The sequence below is a fragment of the Acartia tonsa genome, chromosome 11 (assembly GCF_053477335.1).
Source record: "Acartia tonsa isolate MP-2025a chromosome 11, ASM5347733v1, whole genome shotgun sequence".
Taxonomy (NCBI): Eukaryota; Metazoa; Arthropoda; class Copepoda; order Calanoida; family Acartiidae; genus Acartia; species Acartia tonsa.
The window spans coordinates 27,620,040-27,641,390 of NC_137270.1; the positions used below are offsets into that span (position 1 = coordinate 27,620,040).

At 32.4% G+C, this 21,351-nt stretch overlaps 3 protein-coding genes across 7 annotated transcripts in view; 1 reads left to right on the plus strand and 2 right to left on the minus strand.

The window, feature by feature from the left end:
- Nucleotides 1-479: 479 nt before the first annotated feature.
- Nucleotides 480-4,169, minus strand: LOC145331219 (uncharacterized). The gene is made up of 8 exons (XM_080175835.1): nucleotides 4,165-4,169; nucleotides 3,911-3,974; nucleotides 3,282-3,493; nucleotides 2,410-2,456; nucleotides 2,131-2,181; nucleotides 1,753-1,844; nucleotides 1,344-1,408; nucleotides 480-958 (listed from the first exon to the last, which is right to left on the minus strand). The coding sequence occupies exons 1-8, from the start codon at nucleotides 4,167-4,169 to the stop codon at nucleotides 868-870; spliced, it is 627 nt and encodes a 208-aa protein (XP_080031961.1). The 3' UTR covers nucleotides 480-867.
- A 6-nt stretch (nucleotides 4,170-4,175) lies between these two features.
- Nucleotides 4,176-21,351, minus strand: part of LOC145332710 (uncharacterized) — a 29,732-nt gene continuing 12,556 nt past the window's right edge. Inside the window, exon 7 of the mRNA XM_080177736.1 lies at nucleotides 4,176-4,524. Within this exon, the coding sequence (XP_080033862.1) occupies nucleotides 4,232-4,524 (293 nt within the window). The 3' untranslated portion in view covers nucleotides 4,176-4,231. The remainder of the gene's footprint in view (nucleotides 4,525-21,351) is intronic.
- Nucleotides 15,315-20,276, plus strand: LOC145332711 (uncharacterized). 5 transcript variants are annotated; one of them, XM_080177739.1, is made up of 3 exons: nucleotides 15,315-16,455; nucleotides 16,641-16,693; nucleotides 16,860-20,276. In XM_080177739.1, the coding sequence occupies exon 3, from the start codon at nucleotides 17,414-17,416 to the stop codon at nucleotides 17,894-17,896; it is 483 nt and encodes a 160-aa protein (XP_080033865.1). In that variant the 5' UTR covers nucleotides 15,315-16,455; nucleotides 16,641-16,693; nucleotides 16,860-17,413; the 3' UTR covers nucleotides 17,897-20,276. The 5 variants fall into 5 exon arrangements, with proteins under 5 accessions (XP_080033865.1, XP_080033867.1, XP_080033863.1 ...); XM_080177741.1 differs by having other exon boundaries at nucleotides 15,315-16,349; XM_080177737.1 differs by having other exon boundaries at nucleotides 15,315-16,693.

Genomic DNA, 21,351 nt, shown 5'->3' on the forward strand with positions numbered 1-21,351 from the left:
AATGCTTATTTTATTATCAGACGAAATTGAACGACAAACCGTAATGTAGAAAAGCTTGGCTTTTAAATAAGAAAGACAACAATTGATTGTACCATTTAACACAAAAAAAATATAACAAACACTACTTTAACCCTTACAGATCGGGAGGGGGGGGGGGGTCATATATAAAAAATAAAAGTTCGTCCTAAAATTTGGTGATCCTAGCTTTAAAATTGGCCGCTCTACGGCTGTTTTAATATAAAAAGCGGCTAAGGAGCGGTCTAACCGCTATGATTAGAAAAAGTAATTTTCTCTAAAAATACACATGAACCACTAGAAAAAAAATTTATGTCTCTAACTGTAACAGGAGCTGAGATAGAGGGGGGGGTCAGACCCCCCCCCCCCTCCCCCCGATCTATTAGGGTGGGAATTGGGGCCCGAGCTGTAAGGGTTAATAATAAAATATTTCCAAATAACAAAGTTTACTAGGGGTAAAATATGTATATAAACTAACTAACTTTGTAATCTCCAATGATGATAAAATTTCTCTTTAAGTTGTTTACAAATATTTACTTTATGTATTTTTTTAATGCTACTTTATTGATATTGATTTTAGTAATAAAAAGATTGAAATTAAATTTATTAATATCATAATAGTTTTTTGTAATTTTATTCTAATCACTAATATTGTTCTTTTACAACTAAATGATAATCGTGTAATAGTATTTTCTGATTTTTTAGCTGTTTGATAGATCTTAATTGTTATTTTTGCCATCAGCTGTTACAGATGCACTACAGCTGTTATTGTTTTCCAAGGGCTTATAATAAGTGCTCCTAGAACTGTTTGTTTAGCCGCTCTTTATCAAAACAGCTTCTGATATTATCCATTCAACAGCTATCATCTTCGTGCACAGTGTCTAAATCTGAGAACTTGACAGTTCTAACCGCTGAAGATGTTTGGTCTGTTGTAGAGTCAGACCTGCCGTCATAAAATAATAAGTATAAATAATTCTTTTTCTAAAATAAAAATAAATTTATGCGGGGAGTGAGAGGCCAATAGCGGTAAGATTGATCTGCAAAATAGTATTCCCCCCCAAAAAAAACATATATAACACATTCCAGACATCCAAAGACAATGACCATAAATTGATGTACATCCTCAATGATAATACTTAAATTTACCACTTCTGTAGAATACAAATAGTATTTGAAGCGTTTGGACATTCAACTTATTGAACCAACCAATAAAAATTTAATAAAAGTATCCAAAATACATGTGCTTTTGACTTAAGGAGAGCATTTGATAGTTACATTTTTTTATACTTTTTTATTCTTTCAGCTAATATTACTCATTATATGTATGCCTTTTATCTTCATCACTACAATAACTTTGGTCAGCAGAGGAGTTTACTACCGGACTAGTAGCTTCCTAAAATAATATAAATAAATTATAACAAAAAACAAGAATGGCAACTTTTATAAGTAATAAGCTCATCATGTAGTTGCTGAAAAAAATGATAATAGATTTTAAAAGCAAGCCAAAAAAGGCTATTATTCTGACAAGTTCTAAGTGAGTTATTTTTTATGAAGACAGGGTGAAAGACGGACTGACAAATGAGTTATAGAATATTTTTCTTACTATAAGGTAATTTGTTTTTTTAGAGACAAATAGTTCAACGGTTACCAAGATCTTCTGCTTTGAACTAAAAGATACTAACTATTTTGTATATTTCAGGTAAATAATAATAATAATAATAAGTAATATAACTATACCTGGCCAGGTTTACCCCCAGATAAACAAGGACATGGTGTAGATGATTGGGGTAGCTGCAGAGGGGGAAGCTGCAGGTATGCTGTAGAAGAGCCTGAAAAATAATAAGTTCCAATAGTCGAACATTTAAGTTTAATTTTCATCATATTGAACTTATGGTTTAGATTGAAGGTAAATTCTCACCATACCCCATGGGGATAGCACCTGGAGAAAACAGAATATACTAAACCAGAAGATGAAGGTAGTTGAGCTATCTGATCATACCCTAGATGGAAAGATACCTGGACAGCTGGATATACTATACTTGAGGATGAAGGTAGTTGAGCTATCTGACTATACCCCATGGGGAAAGCACCTGGAGGCAGCAGAATATACTATACCTGAGGATGAAGGTAGTTGAGCTATCTGACCATACCCCATGGGGAAAGCACCTGGAGGCAGCAGAATATACTCTACCTGAGGATGAAGGTAGTTGAGCTATCTGACCATACCCCATAGGGAAAGCACCTGGAGGCAGCAGGATATACTCTACCTGAGGATGAAGGTAGTTGAGCTATCTGACCATACCCCATAGGGAAAGCACCTGGAGGCAGCAGGATATACTCTACCTGAGGATGAAGGTAGTTGAGCTATCTGACCATACCCCATAGGGAAAGCACCTGGAGGCAGCAGGCTGCGTCCATCTCCACAGTAAGGATGGAAGGAATCCTAGAGTTTATTTTGTAAAAGACTTTAATTAATCATTTTAAGTGGCACAACTACTACATTATTCTGTTCGTACGGCGCTACCAAACACTGAAACTTAGTCATAGGAATTTGACTGTATTCTCCTTGCAAAAAGAAAGTTTATACCTATTAATTTATTCAATTTTTCCCAAAGTACAAAATCTTTAATCTGATATTTAATGTTTTATAAAGAGCCCAATTACATAAGGTGTACTCCGTGTAAAACCTACTAGTATTTATAAATAAATCAATGTCTTACATACATTTATTATTTACTAATTGATTTTTAATTGAACCTAGAACTAATTTATGTAAGAGTCTGATCTGTAATTGAATTACATAAAAAACTCTACGTGTTTTTACTTGAATTCTTATTCAAAAGAATAAATCAAAGAAAAAACAATGATGATAACATCCATAAAAGCGAAGCTCTGAAACGGTAGGACATTAACCATTAACATTTGTAGAGTGTCAGAACTGAATAATCAGAATATAAATGTATAAAAGTCAAAACAAAATTGAAAGTAAATTTGTTGAAAAACTGCTAAAATACAGGATAATGTTTAAGGACATACTTACATTTTTAGGACTTGATTATGAAGATGCTTCGCGTATAGCATTATACTTTGTTGTACTAGGAATCGGTATTCCAAAAATCCGAGCACAACAGTAATTTTATCATATAAAAATTTATTGTCAAAAAAGAAAATCTTTGCTTTTAAAAAGAAGAGTAAATCAGAAAACCAACATTATAAAAGATCTTTCCAAAATTATTCCAAAAATAAAGTCTTTTAAATTATGTGATTCCTGAATAGGATAGAAGAAAGTGGCAGGTACAGGTAGAGAATGGGGCTGGCAACTCACATCCCCTACAGATGGGAATGATGCCCCGGGGGTCCAGGTAACAGGATGACCTTCTTGGCCTCTCACAGGTACTGACCCAGCTGCAGGCTGGAAGCAGGCAATATCTGCAAGGTTTCCCTGGCTTCCACCCGGGTTCTTGAAAGATTGTAATGTCTAAAAGATATATTATTAAGATTGTTGTGCTTTTGCTTAGTAAATAGTTCTCAAAAATTTTATTAACTTTTGTAAAATACAATTTTTTATCCCTAATTTTTTTTTTTTTTTGTTTATCCTTCAATTAATTAAAGCTATTGTGGTCCTAATGTTTATAATAAAAAATATTTCAAATACAAAACTTTTAAAATGTAATTATTCACTGCAGTAATAATGATTTTGTAATATCAAAAAGAATTCTTAACTAGAAGGAAAAATATCTAAAATACAGTTGTTCTCTGTAAAAAAAAAACACTTCCATTCTCTTGTTTGAACAGCTACCATTGATTTTTAACCCTTTATTTGTTGAATATTTAAAATATATTTTTTTCAGGAAATTTCAAAAACAATGTTATTACAACACCCCAGACTATTTACCTGTATATTGTGTTGATTATAATGTTGATGTATGCTGTTTAATCTCCTGATTGTGTACGGATTTCTATGGTAAAGTAACAATAATTATTTTAATACTAAATAAGCTTCATTTTTCTTTTTCCACCAAGATATTTAGACTACCTGAATGTTTTATTTAATTCTATGAATTTGGTCCATATAAGAATTAATTTCCTGTCATTTACGACGAAAAAATCAACAATAATAAGATTTTATAGTGTAAACCCTTTGTCTACTGCATTTCCAATGATAAAGGATAACCAAAAATGCCTTTCTGTTCATTTAGATTATTAGTTTAAAAGTTTAGACACTTTTAAATTTATTAAAAGTACCTAAAGTTTGAGCCATCAAAAAAGGCATTGAGTTCATAAAGCTGTGAGTAAGAGTGTAATTTACAGTCCAATTTCCCTTTCTCTCTAGATTTAGAGCAATTGTTACTAAATCATCCCTGTTGAAGATATCATCACTAGAAAATGTTCTCATGGCTTTCTCCGAGGTTGTATGAAGTTGAGCTCCTCGTTGTGATACTATGGACATATTCAGCTGACTAGGGTCTCCCTCTCCCAAGTGGGCCAATGGATTGATCAGTCCATGATCTAAATTAAATTAAAAGTTAAGAAGTCATTTAAATTACAAATAAATTTTTATAAATAAAAGCAAAGTAAGTTGTTGGAGCGTTACGGACCAAAAAACTGTTATACAACTATTGGCTATTCCTCTAGAAGCGTCTAGGGGCACTTATAGAGGGGAGGAATTCGCCCCCCCCCCCCTCTTCATTTTAAATTAAAGCTATAAAAAGAAAAGGTAAAGATAAATATTGTGGGAGGGACATTTTTTATAAGGAGGATTGAGATACCCTCCCCCCTAAAAAACAAAAGAAGCTTTACTGTAAAGGAGAACCATATTGGTTTAGTTGTTTCCATGATCATTTTTTACAAACCAAAAACAGGTTACTACTTTATACAATGGGATTTCTAGGATCAATTGTCTAACAACGAACAATTAGTACATAGTAATTGTGATAAACTCAGGGAGTAAGGGAGGGGACAATGGATCAAATATTCATGTTTTAAGAGTTTCCGACTTTGGGTACTGGCTTAAAGGGAATGTTCAAGAATTCAGCAGGTTCTGACTGACTTTGGGTACCAGCGTATCAATATCCAGTTAACTAGCTGAGTTATTTTTGAATATTGCAGACAGAAAAATTTGTTATTAGATGACTGGTTTTAACAAATATTTTTCCCAAGAAAATGTCATTCCCATATAAACAACCCCTTAAATAGTGGATGTAAATATTCATTTATTTCCCTGCACTGGTATCTCATTTATATCCCTGGTATGATTTTAAAAGATTTTTAATTTTTTTTGGAAGATTTTATAATTTTTTTTGGAAGATTTTATAATTTTTATTAATTACTAAAAGAAAGAAAATAATCTATAAATGATCATAGCCGGGAAATAAATGAAAATTAAAAACCAAAATTAAACCACATTTTAGCATAAAAAAATGAGTTTTTTGTTTAAATGAGAATGATATTCCTGTCCAGTTTTTTGTTTAGGAATGAATATTTCTTACCCTCGTGAATAAATGATGACCTATCGGTCCATCATTTATTCCCTCGGGTAAGAAATATTCATCCCTAAACAAAAAACTGGACAGGAATACCCCATTTCTTAGAAATTCTACTGTGATATTTATGTATTAAACAATCTGAGAACCGCTTGAATTTAGGTAGCAGTTAAAAATATATGAGAAGGGTTGACGAAGTTCTAGTGAATAATTACAGAATGTTTACTACATTGTGATGTACTGGTAATTTAATTTCCAAGTAAATGATTTTTTTTCTTAATTTTTGTTCTAGATTATATTACTATGATCCCTTTACAATATTGGTCAAGTTTTCTGGATAAATCTGGTTTTCATTGCTTTTTAGCGAAAACTCTTAATTTGAATTAATTACCCATTGTCCCCTCCCTTACTCCCTGGATAAACTAAACAATCCTTTAATATTCATCATTTATCTATCTTTGTATTGTTTCTTTTTTCTATATCCTTATTTGCTTAGTCTCTTATTTATAAGGTGAATAAAAATACACTAAAAGTATTATTTATATGATATATTTATAGTATTTAATTTCTTATGTTGGAAAGATGTTATGTCATAAAAAATATAATTTTTAATCTTATTTAAGTTTAATTACAAATTTATGTAATCTATTTGTGATAAATTCTAGTATATATATTTGAGTGTGCTCTGTCTTTCGCATACAAATATTTTCTTTATGTTTGCAAAAGGCAAAAAATATCAACAAATAAGAGAACTTTTCAATGATGGTACAATTTAATTGTAGAGTTTTGTTGTTTTAATGATATATAATTCTGATGATATAATAATTTGCGCAATGTGTAATTGATTGCACACTTTATATTTGTGATAGACAGACAGAGCATAAAGATATGTATTGATAGTTGCTATACTATTATTATTAAAGCTTTTGTCTTCAACATTCAACATTCTAGGCTATTCAATAAACATTGGCCTACCAGAGATGGGGATCTTGAATTTTTCAAGAGCTTGACTGCTACATTTGTATAATCAAAGTAAAAGAATGAGCTATCCTGATTCCTTATCCCGATTTTGTATTGGGTTTTGAAATAAGCTAAAAGCGTCGGAAATATAAGCACAGTCGAGTCCCCAGAACAGAAAGCAATTTGCTAGCATACGAATAGGGTCTCCATCACTTGAGCAAGGTAAATGTCTGAATTATACATCTTTACTGATACATAACTGGATATTAATTGGTTTCGAATGAATACGAGAATAGTTATTTCTTTCATCGTATTATAAACGACTTTCCGCGGATATAGAATGTACAATTATGAGATTAAAACAAGTTTTTTAGCCCCGAGGTGCCGAAGGCGGATACATAACTGGATATTAATCGGTTTCGAATGAATACGAGGAATAAAATTACACCATCTTTAGATAATTATCGGTGAAAAATTTAGGCACTGCTAGTTTGATAAAGATTAAATAATGCCCTAAAGTTTTTAATTCAATAAATGAGAGAACGTGTTAAAAAAAGATTAGTCACCAGTTTAATTTACAGTCAAATGTCCCCTGACTGAACAGTACAATCAATTTCGATAAATAAATGAAATTCCTCAATAGTTTTCATAACTTTACAATTTATTCTTTTAGTAAGAATAAATAAAGATTACTTAAAGCAAATACAAGACAAATAGGTTCTTACCCCTTTTATGCATCCGTATCTATCATAAAACAAAAATGTGCTTTACCTAAAGTGCCTGGTGGTCACAAAAACGCCCACCTTATTAAAAAGACAATACTAATAACATAATCTAACCTTCGGTAACAAAATAGCAAATGAGATAAGGGGTAAGGTGTATTTTTGTAATCGACCAGGTATTTTAGGAATATGGCAAAAGATTTATATGTAAGTCTTTTATGTTTAATTGATGCCTGAAAAATAAAGGTGCTAAAAAATTTGTTTACAGATTTGAAAATAAGGCAAGAGAGTTATGTATGATTCACATTTTTCATGATATACTTTTTAGTAACTTTTCATTTCAAGGTCCTAAACCCTGGAGCTTGCCAGTGCATCCTTTTCTTTTTTTCTTTGATGGAGCAACCACTCAAAACTTTAGGCTTACTTTAGGTTTTGTCACCCAGAGTTTTGGAATAGTGGGTATTGATGTCCTTAGATTGGGTTTCCATGTCATTTGATTACATCACTTTAACATATCTATATCGGGCTAGACAGTAGACAAATCAAATTGTAATATTACACCATCAAAAAACTTTTATCAAGTTAGAGGCCTTATTATTTATACGACTCTATAAAGGCTACTGTTTTTACTGAAAATCAATACAAACAACTGCATTTAGCTTAGAATAAAATAAGAAATAAGATCCTTGCAGAATTTTAATTCCGTTTATCTAAACAAAATCTCCCTTGCCTACTTTTACTCACTCACTTACTTGTATGCTTTAAGCCAATTACGTGAACAATGAAACTAAAGGTTTCTAAAATTTCATTATTCAAGCTTGTTACTATACTATGTACTAGAGGCTACTAAGGATCCTTGAGAGAGGGGTAAAGTATAGCAACCCTTTTTAATTTTTAGTTTTCAAAAGAATAAGTTAAAAAAATTGTTGGGGGTCTTTATTTCCTAGGTGCGATTTCTCTTGGGCGGGTTGTGGTACCCTCCCCCAAAATAGTTTTAAACCTTCCCAGGACCAATGAGAAGCTACACTGTAAAGTACACCCATATTGGTTTAGCGGTTACTGAGATCCTTCGGTATACACGAACAGACACAGATCCTGTTTCTTTTAAACAAGTATAAAACTGTGACAGCAAAACAAAGTACAACTGTTGCGAAATGTCTTGTCAATTGTGCATGCCACTCATAATGACAAGAATTGCCAAAATTTGACATGTGGTTAATGTGTTATCAATAGAACATGTAAATGTTATCAGGAAAATATGCTATCATTCCAGTATTAAGATATATTAACAGAACATGTTATGATAAAAAGACAGTGATAGAATAATGGTAGATAAATTAGACTTTATGTGTAAAACTAACTTTGAAGCCTTATTAGATGTTTTTAGCTTGTTCGCTCTTAACCCACGGCTTTAAAAATACTAATCTAAACCTGGTAAGGATTCATCAAATTAAGTAAAAGGAATGCCTTGACAGATTTGCAGATGGATTTTATTAACCTTAACAGTTAAGACTTCAAGACAAAGGCCGGAAAATCGGCTCATTTTTTATATTTTATCCTGGCTGCGCTATTAAAGAAGATATATTTTAGTTTATAGGGTGGAAAAATATTAGATCTCAAACTATTTCATTAAACTACATAAAGGTAAAAATATAACTAAATAAATACGCAATAAATTTGATTTCATAATATTTCCGTTTACATAACTCTTAGAAATAAAAATACCAAATGTTTTGGTATGCATTTGATAGAGTATGGGGAAAGAGAAAATCTAGAGGAATAATAAGAAGAAAAGAGAGAATTATAAATCACACTGTACCTTAATGCAGTAAGACAAATTTTATCAGAAAGATCAATTACGCTTTAAAACTAGACCATTTCAGAATTTATTGATAACAATGAAAGTAGTAATATGATTTAGCATATTTTTTTTTATAATCACCTCCTCACCCACCTTTTACTTATTTTGAAATAAATTGAACACAAGAGTTGGGTTCTTATTTGTTCGTTTATTACTTTAAGTTAGGTTAGGTTAAGTTATATTGGTTTCTGAATAGCTCCCCAGGGTAAGGGCCCCCTACTACTCTCCCCAACCCCTCATCCTTATTATTTTTTTAAAATAAGGAGTGGGGGGGGGGGGTTATCAATGCTCAACCGGTCAATTGTAAACTAATACCAAAATTGCATATCAATCTTGAATTTAAATTTTAATAACATTAATCAAATGCTTTGCTAACATGAATTAATTTACTTGTAAAATTAATTATTCAATAAAATCGATTAAAAATTAAACTTTAAGTTACTTAATTATGGTAAATAGCCTCCAGAATGAAGTCTAGCTCGCATCATTTTATGTTTTGTTTGATGTTAAAATGTCTTGATTTAATTTAAGTAATGTGTGAAAGAGATAAAGATATTGGGTTGCATCAACTGTGAAGGACACTTTTTGATCAATAATCAACCTGACAATGCATTTCTGTATCTTTCTATCAATCATATCATGTTACTTTATATAAAAGTAACAGAATGTTTATATGTTTGTAGCAAAGTATCTCCTGCTCTTTTGATATGGTTCTCCTTTACACCAAAGCTTCTTATTTGTACAGAGAAGGTTTAAAATATTTGTGAGGCGTGGGGGAGGGGGGGTGGGGATTAACTTCACCCTCCCACGGTAAGCCTCCCCTACAAGAAAATGCCCCCTCCTCAAATTTGTTTTACTGTTTTTTCAAAACCTAGAATTAAAAGTGGCGGTTCGAAGTCTACCTCCCCTAGTATTTTTAGTATATCTTCACTTATAAATCGTAAAATCAATTAGATTTTCCAATTAATTTTTGAAGGACAAAAAAAACTAATAAACTTCATAGATATTACATATACAAACAAACACAATATATTAATACTAGCGGCTATGCCCCTTGCATCTAGGGACTCTAAAGAACAGAGAGGGTTAGAAAAATAGCATAAAACCATCCCAAAACTTAAATCTGAAGATAAAATGGCTTAAAACCATAACAGGGTCTATATGAAGCCTTCCTGAAATAGAGAACCCAATCAGTTCAGTAGTCATTTAGATATTAAAGTTCAGACCAAAAACCCTTACTACTTTATATAATAGGACTAGCGTCTACGCCCCCTAAAAGCCTCTAGTGGCACTTTAAAAAATTTTTTTTTGTTGCGTTCAAGTTTCTACGATATGTTGCGCAAGAGTCTCTTTGTACGATACATCGCAATGTTACGTAGGAGTCTCTATACTTAAAACAAAAATTTCGATTTATTATTATTTCTCTTGGGAGGATGGTGGTACCCTCCCCCAAAAGAAATTGGTTAAAGATATTACCACTACGACTCAAAGGCAAAATTACATAAGCTTTAATTTACAACAAAAAACAACGAATATAATTTAAACTAATAATTTTTTCATCCTTGTTATTTATACTGTGCATTTATTTATTTTATGTACATTTTCCTAATTTTCTTATTGACATATGTGATGTATAGTCCCTTTCTTCCTGACTTGAGAGCAATGTATGTATTTTGTATATTAGCTTTTAGTTCTTGTGTCAACGGTTTCGGAGCAAGACATTGCTCTGCAACACGACACGAACATAAAAGTGAACAGTTGTCTTAATATTAATGTTATTATTGTATGTTAACCTTGTATTGAATTAATACACTTTATAAGAATATTTAGCTGTTTGTTCTTGCTATTACTATACGTCATTTTGGCGCAGTAGTGTAGTACGAATCTACGGCTCAGATTTTCTTTTAATTGTATTATTTCTTTGCTTTAGTTTTGTTCAGGAATTTTTGGACGCCATGAAGGTGGACATTGCTTATTACAGGAAGTTGTCCCCGGTGGAGAAGGAGGTGTATATGCTCGAATTGCTGGCCTCGATGCAGGGTGATATTCAGTCCTTTAGAGATAAGCTGGATAACCTGATTAATCGAAGGGCGCCGCTGGAGACGAAGGTTCAGGAAATTAAGGATAATGTTGCTGCGGTTACTGGACTGGCTACTCGGATGGACGATTTAGAAGATCGTCTTAATAAGGTGGTGGAGCCTAGTGTTGATAATGATATCAAGACTGAGAATGTGACCGTTGTGGATGAGTTTATGACTGGCCAGCAGCGAATTCTTGAAAAGATTGCCCAGCAGAATAGTTTGAATGACCAGCAGAATGGTTCGAATACCCAGCAGAATGGGTCGAATAACCAGCAGAATACCCAGCAGAATGGGTCGAATAACCAGCAGAATGGTTTAAATAACTCTATGCCTTGGCAGAGGACGGCTGGAGGATCTGTACCAGAGGAGAAGCCTAAATTGTTTGCTAGTGGTTCTCGAACTATTTTTGGTGGAATGCAAGATCATGAAGATAAGATTGAAGCTCGAACTGCTAATGAAAAATTTTGTTTCCTTGACCAAGGAAGTTTGGTGGTGTTGCCAACACTTTCTATGGACAATTTCAAAGCTCCAATTGCTAATGAAAAATTTTGTTTCCTTGAACAAGAAAGTTTGGTGGTGTTGCCAAACAGGTTAGGGGGGGGAGAGTGTATAGGTGGAGAGGACCAGGTAACAGTCAAGGAGATGGTGAACCAGGTCGAACCTCTGGAGGAGGAGAGACATGTGATGCTGGACCAGGTCGAACCTCTGGAGGAGGAGAGACATGTGATGCTGGACCAGGTCGAACCTCTGGAGGAGGAGAGACATGTGATGCTGGACCAGGTCGAATTCCTGGACCAGTTATGCTTAAAGAATGGAGAGAGGGTGAACCAGGTCGAACCCCTGGTGAAAGAGAGATATGTGATGGTTAAGAACACCATGTCACCATTCTGTCCATTGAAGGACACCACGACACCATCCTGTCTAGTGAAGGACAACATGTGGGTGGAGGACACCAACATAATGTCCAGGGAAAGATATGTGCCGCCCTGGACATGTACTATGTTGGTGGAGGACACCATGAAAGGGGAAAAGGTGCCGCCCTGGACATTGCAGGACAACATGTGGGTGGAGGACACCAACATAATGTCCAGGGAAAGATATGTGCCGTCCTGGACATGTACTATGTTGGTGGAGGACACCATGAAAGGGGAAAAGGTGCCGCCCTGGACATGTATCAGCAGGGAGAGAAGGATAGACATGTGTTGTTAAAAAATTATCCTTTTATAGTTTGTTTCTACAGGGAGACAGTTGAGTATTGTTAAAAATTGTTAAAAATGTATTCTCTCTATCTTTTTATAGTTTGTTTCTACAGGGAGACAGTTGAGTATTGTTAAAAATTGTTAAAAATGTATTCTCTCTACAGTTTATTCCTTTCTACAATTTGCAGGGAAGCAAGGATTACATGTATTTCTTTCTATAGCTTATTCAGGACAGACGTGTATTGATTAAACGAGTATTTCTTTCTACAATTTGCAGGGAAGAAGGATTTTCTCTACAGTTTTGGATTGTATCAACAGGATATACATGTACTACGGCCTACGGCGATTTGACGGCGGTGTGGCGGCGATCGATTTTTGTAGTTTTGCAATTAAGATATCTATAATTGAATAAGTATTGTATCTGATAGATTTGACGGCTTATAAAAATGTATAGAAGTTGTGCTTCTGGAAGTATTTCTATTTAGGAAATAAAACTCGCAGATGTTATGTTGACATACAAATCATAGATTATTTGTGGAGCAACTTTTTCTAGAATGAACGAAAATTTATCTGCTATTGTTATATCCCTGTATATTACTGATCTTACTCGATTTTTTGGGAATGAACGTCAATTTATTTTCCATTGTTGTATCCATTGCTAATAAATGTAGATCTCTGATATTATTCAAATTAGTGGGATAAATGTTAATTTATCTGCCATTGTGGTGTCCATGCATAAGGTTAGAATGTATAACATATAATTTGGAAAGCGCTGACATTGATTAAATAATAAGAAGAGAAACGAAGCAACTCTATAAAGTTTGTGATGGAAAATAATTTGATTTATGGTAATTATTTGAATTCTGGAAATATAACATTTTGTTAACTATTGAATACGAGTTTATGAGATTATGTTATTATGAAAATCAAAATATATGCATTTATTTTTTTTTGTGTTTTGTTACACTGGAATTGGATATTTGGATATATTTATTTTTGTTTCAGACTATTGTGGTGTCTAACAGAGATAAGAATAAAAAAAAATGGAAGATGGATTAATTTCAACGAAAATAGGAATACAATTTTGTAAAATTGTTAATGGAAGAAAATTGATTTTATTAAATGTTAATATCGTGATTTTATGAAAATTGGATAAAAATTTGAAATTAGATACTTTAAAAAGTATTAGAATTTTGATGAAAGGCTGTAAATTGTTTTAAAAGTTGAGTCAGTTATTATGGTTCTAAGTATTTAATTTTAAAACAATTATATTGCGGTTTATGTATAAATAAGAGTAAAGTTACTCTTAAGCTTATATGAATGGAAACAAAATATTTTGAATATGGTTAAAATGTGCTATGAATAATAACGATTGTACTTGCGTGAAGATAGATATGTGATCTTTGATCTGTGATATATTATTCATAGTACGAAATTTCTATTATAGATAGAACAGAAATTTTGTTTGTTTTGTTTTTGAATTTACGTTGATTTGGATTGATACATACTTGTCATCATGATCAGTAGAATGTGATATTTGATATTTGATATTTGATTAATGGGTGGAATTTTTGTGGATTTAACTAGATTTATTTTAAACAATTAAATGGCGATTTAAGATTGGAATGCATAACTCAGCAAAAAATTTTTAATGAAGCAAAAATTGTTATTCAGTATTTGATTATGATGTGAGATAGAGAGAGAGAGAGAGTGAGAGAGAGATATGTGTGTGGAATTGGATTGTACAATGGACATATTATATGTGGATTAATTATGATATGTGTGCAAAATTGAAATGTATAATGGACATATTATATATATATGAATGAATTATCGGAAATATTTGTATAGTAGGAAATGAATGATTATTGGAAATATTTGTATGGAGAGCAGAGAAAACTTGTTGATGTGTGTGCAATGGATATATTATTTATGGATGTTTGTTGAAAATAAATCGGAAATATTTGTATAGTAGGAAATGAATGTTATTGGAAATATTTGTATGGAGAGAAGAGAACACTTGTTGATGTGTGTACAATGGATATATTATTTATGGATGTTTGTTGAAAATAAAACTTTGTGCAAGTTTTGACAATAGATCTAGTATATATAGGATTGTGTAGGGAAGAGATGTCTATTGTGTATATCTATATCCAATGATGGGTGATGCAATATAGATTAATACTAAATGTGTTGTTTAGACTTGGTGGTTAAATGTTGCAAGTTTAGTTTGACCTATATATGACTTCTATTGAAACGTTTTCGAATATGATGTATAAACCAAGGATATTAATATTCATAAAAATGGAGCATTAACACTCGTATAGTAAATGTTGATATATGATTTATATGATATATGATTTTTATTGTAATGAGGATATGATGTATAAAAACAAAGATGACAGCATCCGTAAAAACGAAGCAATGGAATGGCAGGACAAACGGACATCAACACTTGTATAGTGTCAAAATTAAATAATCAGAATATAATAAGATTCAATGCAAAAATTGTAAGCAAATTTGTTTGTAATAAACAAGGAAGACAACATTAATAAAAGCGAAGTATTGAATGGTAGGACAAACGAACATCAACACTTGCATAGTGTCAGAACTGAATAATCTTTGTAAAAACAAGGAAGACAACATTAACAAAAGCGAAGCATTGAATGGTAGGACAAACGAACATCAACACTTGTATAGTGTCAAAACTGAAAAAATAAGTGCATAAGAGTCGATGTAAAATTGTAAGTAAATGTGTTAAAAAAGAACTGATTGAAACAGATTGATGTTTTACTTACATTTTATGAACTTGCTTATAGAGTGGCTTCGCTTATAAACCGCTTAACACATAGCACATCTACTTGTTGTTGGGTAGGTGATAGGTTTGAATCTCGGTCTGACACTGAGTCATAACTAACAAAGTTAAAAATGGTTCCTACTGCTACTATGTGAGATGTGTGACGTTAAAGTTAGAGTGGGGAAATGTTTTTTTGAAAAAGGTTGTGCATCTCAGAGTGTTGGTTGTCTGAAGGGTGATTGGATGCTTGACACTGTAATCATAAAGTATTGTACTTTGTTGTCCCAGGAATCAATATACATCAAATCAATCGGATAATTAGATCATATGAAATTATTGTATTATAATGTTGAATTTTGTTGTTCCCGGAATTAGTATACAATCGGATAATTAGATCATATAGAAATTTGTGGTCAAATCAACATGTTTACAAATGGAAGTACGGACGTCATAGAAATGATTATAGTGTTGCTACGTTTTTTAAATTGTACCTACCTGCTGCAGAAATCACCATGAAAAGTTCGAAATACAAAAAGTAGATAGATGTAAAGTATGGATGGGCGGACCGAATCTAATTATAGAAAAAAACAAATATATCAATAACACAGGGTGGTGAATCAAAATGGTCGTATGGATGGGCGGACCAAACCTAATTATAGGAGAAGAATTATATAAATAACACAGGGTGGTGAATCAAATTGCACTCAAACTTGAAATTGAAACATTATGTGTTGCTCAATTTTGGATGAATCAAATTAACGTGAATAGATGTGGGCGGATTTCAATCTATTTAAAAACTTGGAATATAATGAACGTATTGCGAAAGTTTTGGTGGATCAGAATAAAATGGAAAATATTGAGGGGTGGATTGAAATCTACTAAAACTTGGAATTATAATGGATGTGTTAAGTTTTTGTTTAAGCTTAAATTTTATTAAGGACACTCGACATAGAATAGTATATATTGCGATTTAGTGATGTTGATTCAGCAAAATTATTTATGAAGCTTAGAATTTCATGAAGCAAAATTGTTATAATGCATTAGATATTTGAGTGGAGCTGTCTCTCTTCATGGAGAAGGGGGGTGGGCAATAATTTGGCAAGGAAAGTTTGCACTGTCTCTCGAAGTTGGTATGCGCAAGGTGGGGTGGTGCAGAGAGGTAGCAGCAATGATGAGCAGGAGTTGGGCGTTGTATGCGCAAAAGTTGAGCTGCGCAAGAAAGTGCTCTCAGGTATAGAGAAAAATAGTTAGTTGTGCTTCAACTTTCAAGATTCTAATACATAAAAATAGTTGTGGATGATATAAGTTATTATTCAGATATTTCATTGAATAATTAGGTAAATTTTTTACTGTATTAGACTAATATATTGTATTAAGAATTATTTTTATGTTGCTCGATTATTGACAAACATTTGATTAATATTATATTTCTTAATACATTTTTAAGAAGACATGTTGAAATTTTATTTGTTAAGTGATAACATTTAAGTATGGCATCTAAAATAATTGTATTATGTTTTAGATTGGTCGAAAAGAGGAGTAGTTGTGGTGGTTGAGATACAGTATTACCTGTTGGTGAGTTTTAGTTTGTTAAGATTTTAATGATGTTCAATATTGATATACATTTGATTAATGTTATATATACTAATACATGTTAAAGAAATTATTTTATTTTGTTGAGTGAAAATAAAATATGTATTAAATAAGTTTTGGCATCTAAAATGATTGTATTTTGTTTTAGATCGGCCGCAAGAGAAGTAGTTGGTGGTGACTGAAATTTAGTTTTGAATTTGGCCATTGTTTTGTGTTGACATTGATATTATTTGAGAGTGGAGGCTGGTACATGATACACTTTGATCTGACCGATTATATGTTGAATTGCTGCTGGAGAATCTGTTTATAGATTAGATGTGAAGTCTGTTGAAGTTCAGAATGCTAAACAGGAAGCTAAACAGGAAGCTAAACAGGATTGTTTAGTGATTGGGTCAGTAATATTGTGAAACATGCTATTGCTGCTGGAGAATCTGTTTATAGATTAGATGTGAAGTCTGTTGAAGTTCAGAATGCTAAACAGGAAGCTAAACAGGAAGCTAAACAGGATGCTAAAACTGTTCTCAATAATGCGGTCAAGAAGCTTGGAGTATCACCAGGAAGGTAGATATCAAGTTCAAGGTTCCTGTATTCTCTGGCAACTATAAGGAGATTTAGTGATCATGAAAAGTACCTGAAGCTAACAACTGAGTGCTTGCACAAAACTCCAAAGGAAGCCTGTGCTGGATTGACAACATATTTGGAATGTATGGAGCTGCTGTTTATGGATTTACTAATATTCTGTCTATTGTGCAACAAAATATGTTTCCTCATGATGTACTAGAGCTGATGATGTTACAGATTAAATACTTGCAAACAATGATTGATGAAGCTATTTTTGAGCTTGAATATGATATCTTGCAAACAATGATTGATGAAGCTATCTTTGAGCTTGAATATGATATCTCTATATATGGGAAGACTATTACTGATCTTGGCAAGAAGAGTCTTAAATCAACCAGTAGTGGCAAATCATATGCAACTAATGATAGTACTGGTGATAGTGATGATCATAATCCTACTGAAGCAAGTCAATCTGTTGGTACTGGTGATAGTGATAATCATAATCCTACTGAAGCAAGTCAATCTGTTGATACTGTTGTTGCAACCCTTTCTCAACCTGTTATAAGTACTCCAATCAACAGTCCAACTGCTGCCAAGGAGAAGAAAAGTAATTTAGATTTATAGATTGCTAGATTTATAATAACTGTTGAAAAGTTTTGAAGACTTGGAGGTGTTAAATTTAAGCATTTAAGCAACAGTTGTGGATAATAAGACGTCGGAGAGTAGTTTTGAAGCTTAATTTGAAAATTGAGGATTCGTATGTCAAGGATAATGAAATAACATTGGGTTAAATGAAATATGTTGATATTGTAACATTTTGAACAGATGTGCACAGTGTGCCAGATTAACGTAAATAAATGCACAGTGAGTCAGGTAGATGCAAAGAGTTAAACGAATTATGTTGATATTTATTTTGAACAGATGTGCACAGTGTGTTAGGATGATGCAAATAAATGCACAGTGTGTCAGGATGATGCAAATAAATGCACAGTGAGTCAGGTAGCTACAAAGAGATGTATTTACAGTTGTCAAAATGAGAAGTATTTAGTTGATAGATAATGATATACAGAGATATACACCATGGGCTAGAAGCTATTGTGAAGTTGTGCAGAATTTTAAAATAGCATGCATTGTGTCTTAAATATATTTATGATTGATAAAACGGATATTTGTAAGTTGTTAATACAGTGGGCAGTCAAAGTATAATGCTGGTTAGTGAAATTTTAGCTGTTCAAAAGAAGGCGGGGCTTAAAGTTGATGTGGCTGTTGTAGATTTGACTGCCAGGTTGGATATCTTACTTGTCAATAGCTGGTGTGTTTGTCGATAGTTAGTATTGAAAAACAAAATGGATCAGATTTCGAATCAATCTATGGCGAAGGTTTTGGTTGCTTTTGTTCGGCTGCAGTTTTCTCTGTGTTTGTTGTTTCTGTTCATTGTTTTCAACGTTATCATTGGTTGGAGTGTCGACAGTAGCATCATTGTTATAACGAAAATCATTGGCAGTTTCTGTATTTTGAATGACATGTCGATTTTTGGAATCTAACAGAGATGTTAATAGTAGTTATTGTGGTTGTCATTATTATGCTTAAGTCATGCCTGACTATGCAATAGATATAATCTCCTGGATGATAAATGTGAACAGCAGTTCTGATTTTTGATCTGAGACCTCAAACATTTGGCAGGTTTGGTTACTAGAATGGTTGAGTTAGATGCTCGGTTGGCTAACCTGCAGGATCAGCAACGTATTTTGAATCAGGAAAGGGTGAATTTTGGGAAGTAGTTAGAGTCGATGCTAGAAAGGATTTGATCCCAATTTTTTGAAGAGATTGGAGGCTTCTTGTGGTGGAGGTGAATGGCTGTTGTGTTGTTTGAGAAAATCACAGTTGCTAAGTGGAAACCAGTTTATAACTAAGTTTATAACTAAGCTAAGGTCAACTGGTATAGTTATATCGTCTGTGGTGTTGTAGCATTGGTATGGTTATGTCATTTGTGAGATGTTGATGGATTGATGGATAATGATGGATTGATGGATATGAATGATACTACTATGGTTGGTATGGTTATATCATTTGTGAGATGTTGATGGATTGATGGATAATGATGGATTGATGGATATGAATGATACTACTATTATCAAGAAAAATCTGGCAAAAGAAAATGAATATTATGATCAAGAATAATTATAGTTTTACTGTGTATTAATTCATATTTTATTTTATTTTTATGTATTAATGTTTAAGTATTTGTTGAGGCAGTAGTAGTCTCGAAAGGTTTAATATTAATGCTTTTATAACAATGCATCTCTAATGACATGTTTTTAAATCAATGCATTCTGATGGTTATATGTTAATCAGTGTTTTTATTTATCATGCATTTATAATAACTATGTTAATCAATGCATTTCCAATGTTTATGTGTTAATCAATGCATTATATGTTAATCAATGCATTTTTCAATGATTATATGTTAATCAATGTTTTTTTAAAAAAATAAAAAAAAAGAGAAAAAAAAACACATAAAAAAAAAAGGAACATATAAAAAACATAAAAGAGTTCTAAGGAACCAAAACAAAAAGAAAAAAAAATGTATATGAAATGTTTAAAGATCTGGAAATAAAATAAAAAAAAAAAAAAAAAAAAAAAATTATGGCAGGTGTCATACCAGATCAATTATTATCTATTTAATAAGCATTCAATGCTACTTATAATATATATGATAATTAACATGTAATAAACATATTGTTATATTCAATCTGAAATATTACAGTTTTGAAATCCATGTTCCTGTTAAAGCCAGGGAGAAATGTGATGTATAGTCCCTTTCTTCCTGACTTGAGAGCAATGTATGTATTTTGTATATTAGCTTTTAGTTCTTGTGTCAACGGTTTCGGAGCAAGACATTGCTCTGCAACACGACACGAACATAAAAGTGAACAGTTGTCTTAATATTAATGTTATTATTGTATGTTAACCTTGTATTGAATTAATACACTTTATAAGAATATTTAGCTGTTTGTTCTTGCTATTACTATACGTCACATATAAGTGTGATTGAAGGGCGATATTTTTTTCTAATCAACTTTTTAGAATATAGTTTCATCTAGATAGGATACAGATAATAGTTCTAAACACAAAACAAAAAGAATATGTAATCTAATCATGTGTTTTCTTTATCTCATCTTGTCCTTAATTACGTTTGTTTCTTTGTTTATAACTAGCGGCTTCACCCCTAGCCTCTAGGGGCTTTGCCCCAAGAGGTAATTGATGAAAAACAAATTAAGTACCACTAATTTTAAATAATTAAAAAAAACGGGGTGGGGAGGATTTTTTCATTTAAGGGGGGTTGGGGGTGTCCCACCCCCAAAGAAAATAGCCTAAAACCGCCACAGGACCAGTAGGTATATTCCCTGAAGAGTAGAATCCTATCGGTTCAGTGGTTACCGATATCTTAAGTTACAGATGGACTGACAGACAGACAGACATAATTCTACTTTGTATTATAGATAAGAGATACATATGTCGTTACTTGGCTTCTATTTTCAATTTTTTATGATGATTATCCTATACCTTAAGATTTCTATATCTAATGAACCGATTAGGTTTTCTAATTAAGGGAAGCCACAGATTGATCCTTGGATGGGTTTAGGCTTAATTTCAGATTCAAGTCTTTAATTGGTTTTCTACCCTTTCCTTCTAGACGATAAAGGCGAAAACGCTAGTATCTAATAATATTTAATATAGATCATTAACTTTTTAATTTACTTTTTATAGAGCTAAAAAAGAATCTGTTCTTAAAGTACTCGACTATATCTTTTGAAATAATTATGTATGTTATTATAATTTGCGTCTATGTGTTAATTTACATTGTCCATCTGTATGTTATTTTGTTTGCGGGATTTATTCCAGATATCTAAAGGGAAAAATAAGCAAATCACATTCTCACATAAACGACCCCTTAAATAGTGAATGTAAATATTCTTTTTTTCTCCCCGAGGTAGTCATTTTTTCCCCGAGGTAGTCATTTTTTCCCCTGAGGTAGTCATTTTTTTTCCCTGAGCATGGCAACCGGTGAACAGAAT